The sequence below is a fragment of the Mesitornis unicolor genome, unplaced genomic scaffold (genome assembly GCF_000695765.1).
Source record: "Mesitornis unicolor isolate BGI_N332 unplaced genomic scaffold, ASM69576v1 scaffold18264, whole genome shotgun sequence".
In the NCBI taxonomy this organism is placed as follows: Eukaryota; Metazoa; Chordata; class Aves; order Mesitornithiformes; family Mesitornithidae; genus Mesitornis; species Mesitornis unicolor.
Genome location: NW_010182240.1, coordinates 2,595 through 5,511, shown reverse-complemented (window position 1 = coordinate 5,511; position 2,917 = coordinate 2,595). Strand labels below are relative to the sequence as shown.

The following is a 2,917-nucleotide window of genomic DNA, read 5'->3' as shown; positions in this document are numbered from 1 at the left end:
TCCTGCTGCTCTGATCTTTGAGGAAGAAACAGAATCAACAATAATCAGTTTCTTCTCCTGCCTGGACTCTGTCCCTATCAAAACCACAATTAAGGTTCAGAATATGGCAACTAAAATGTGGAGACAACAGTAGATTTCAACATGTCATAATTAAAAAGATAGATTAAGCTTGTAGGCACAGTGATGCAAGAGCATTATTATACCTCTCGCTAATCCAAGAGTTTAAGGAGGAGTCCTCATATGAAAAACCATCAGGTATGAATGTTAGAACAGAACCTTCTGCAATGGTTCTAGTTTGGGAACTGTCCCAAACTAGGGAGGATAACTGCCTGTTTTTATGGCACATATGCTTAAGGGCAACTGATCATGTAACTGCCCATCAGACAGCTTTTTCCAGAGTCCTTGAGAAGCTTATGATACTTAAGCTTTTGCAGTGGTTTTTAAAGGCCTAAATGTATTTTCTTCTGTTCTTCCTTAAAAGTCACAATCTTATTTCAAAAGATTTTAGTATGAAAACCTCTAAATATTAGCTTAGTATCACTAGGAAAACTTATTATAGCTTTAGGTGTACTGAAATTAAAAATTACCAGATGATTCATTAAGTCCACCTTGCATCTTAGTCAAAGAGTTTGCCTGCGACTGACTGGCATCTTGTGTTGCCATAACTGGATCTAAAAAATATAAAAGGATTTATTACCTCTCAATTCAACCGAGTTAGAAGTACCTAGTTCATGAGAAGACTTCAAACAGAACCTTCTCCTCAGCCTAATTCCATTCCCCCATCCCCCCCCCCGCCAAGTTCTAAGCACATATAACCCAAACTTGCAAGAATTACTTTTCATTAGTTCTTTAGCTTACTTTAGCCAAGAAAAGATTAAAGAACAGAGGCGGTATTTATTTGACCTCTGAGGTCTGTATGTGGATCTCTTCCCATAGTCAAGCAAAGCTGTTCTTCACAATATTCCAACAAACCAATAAAGCATATAATCTGCACTCAAATCCCATCTTGTTCATGTGCTTAGACCACCACAGCTTATGACAATGACACTACTTCATTTTTTAACACAAATTAGCAGATTCACTAACAGAATAAGGACCTCATTACAACCTTACATGTCTACCCTGTTTTGTGATGCAGTTAACAACCTCCTTTCATTCTATTATAACCTTGGTAAGCAAAACAAAAAGCATCTGTGTCAAACACAGACTGCAGCAAGTAACACTAATAACTATTTCCCTTTTCCTTAACACCACTGCAAATCTAATTCTGCTCCTACAATACAGTTTCTGTAAAGTGCCAGGCAAGACTCTAGGGTTCTGCTATGTTATTGACTGGAGAAAGGACAGCGGGGGAAGAGACAGAAGAATTGCTTACTTTGAATATGTTGCTGTGTCGCTCTTCTACTAGATCCTTACATGTTTTATAAAAATGGAGATGCTTCATCCTTCCTTTCTATTCTCACATTTGGGTGGGAAAATTAGTTTGCATAAACTGAACGCTATCTTCACATGCTTAGATATTCCAGGATATATTCTACTGCCACAGCAGCAGGATGTACTCTTCCTCAAACTCAAGAGTAGTCTCACTTTAGTAGCTTTTAAGTGATTTAGCCAGCGCTTACACAGGGGGGGAAAATTTTGGACATGTGTTTCACAGTTGTAATTAAAAGTCTGGAAGCAGTAATAAACTCTGCTAGACATCCGAAACAGCAGCAAACATAGATGAAAGTGAAAAGATACATCATATTTTAAGTGTATTCAAACTTGTTGAGAGCTGTGTGCCTTCAGCAGAAGGTAAAGTCAGCACCCTGCCACTTCCTACAAGTGAACACCGCTTCTGACACTCCTACTCCATTTCAGCACCACAGCACACACAACCTACAGACTCTCCCACCAGCACCTCCAGCACACAATTACTCCAGACTACACCAGAGTCATGCCTAGCTTGCACCATGTCCTTTCTCAATATGCCCACCATACTTTAACCAGCTTGGATCAAGAGTAGAACAAGGCAGTCAAAGGATGATTCAAAAATCACGCATTAGTGGTTCTTAACAACAGGCTCTTTGTTTTTCATACTTTTCAATACCAGTCCACTGGTCCCAGCGCCAAGTGTTCCCTCCCAACCCTCTGCCCAAGCAAAGAACATAAGAAATCTGCTCCGAGTATCTGGCTGGTTTATGACCCAGCCAGCAAGAAGGCCGAGTCTTACTGTCTGCTTGACAGAGGTGCTGGGTGCTGGAGATATACTATGCTCTGATATTCATGGTAAGGCTGAAGAAAGGTGCATGAATTTTTATATCCACAGCATCTTGAAGCATTCTAAAGATGTCATGGATCACCTGACTGTGTCACCTTAGTAGATGCATCACCTGCACAGTAATTAAAATCCCTAAAGATGACAAATTTAGAAGGTGTCAGTGCCAAGCTGTACAGCAGCTCTGTTATCTCTCTGCAATGAAGCCAGATAACCTGCAACACGGTTTGCATACTAATAGGGTGCTCATCTCAGCTTTCTCCCTTGATTCATACACCAAGTGAAAGCAGTCAAGTAGTGTTATTTCTAGTCACCACTGCTTCCACATCTTGACTCTTATCTGTCCATATGTCAAACTGCATAGCACTGAGATAACATCGCACTGCTCTTCTCCTCTCATATACACCTGCTGAGCAGCACCAGAGATCAAGATGACCCAGCACTGCATTAGTGTCATCAAGCCAGCAGTGATGCAAGCAAGTCAAGTGGAATTAACAGCTCAAACTACTGAGTCATGGCTGAACACCTTAGCCTATAATTGACTTGCACTGGATTTAATCAGCAGCATGGTAGCTTGCCGAGTTCTTGCTGCCCTGGTCTTTACACAGGAAGGAGTAGGTGAGAGTCCGAGGCCATTAATTTATTTTCCTTTCTTACCTT

At 40.8% G+C, this 2,917-nt stretch overlaps 1 protein-coding gene across 1 annotated transcript in view; it reads right to left on the bottom strand.

Annotated features, from left to right (window-relative positions):
- Positions 1-671, bottom strand: part of EMB (embigin) — a gene marked incomplete at its 5' end in the record, with an annotated part of 14,678 nt that extends 14,007 nt beyond the window's left edge. Inside the window, one exon of the mRNA XM_010183707.1 lies at positions 588-671. Coding sequence (XP_010182009.1) covers positions 588-671 — 84 coding nt within the window. The remainder of the gene's footprint in view (positions 1-587) is intronic.
- Between the last annotated feature and the right edge of the window lie 2,246 nt (positions 672-2,917).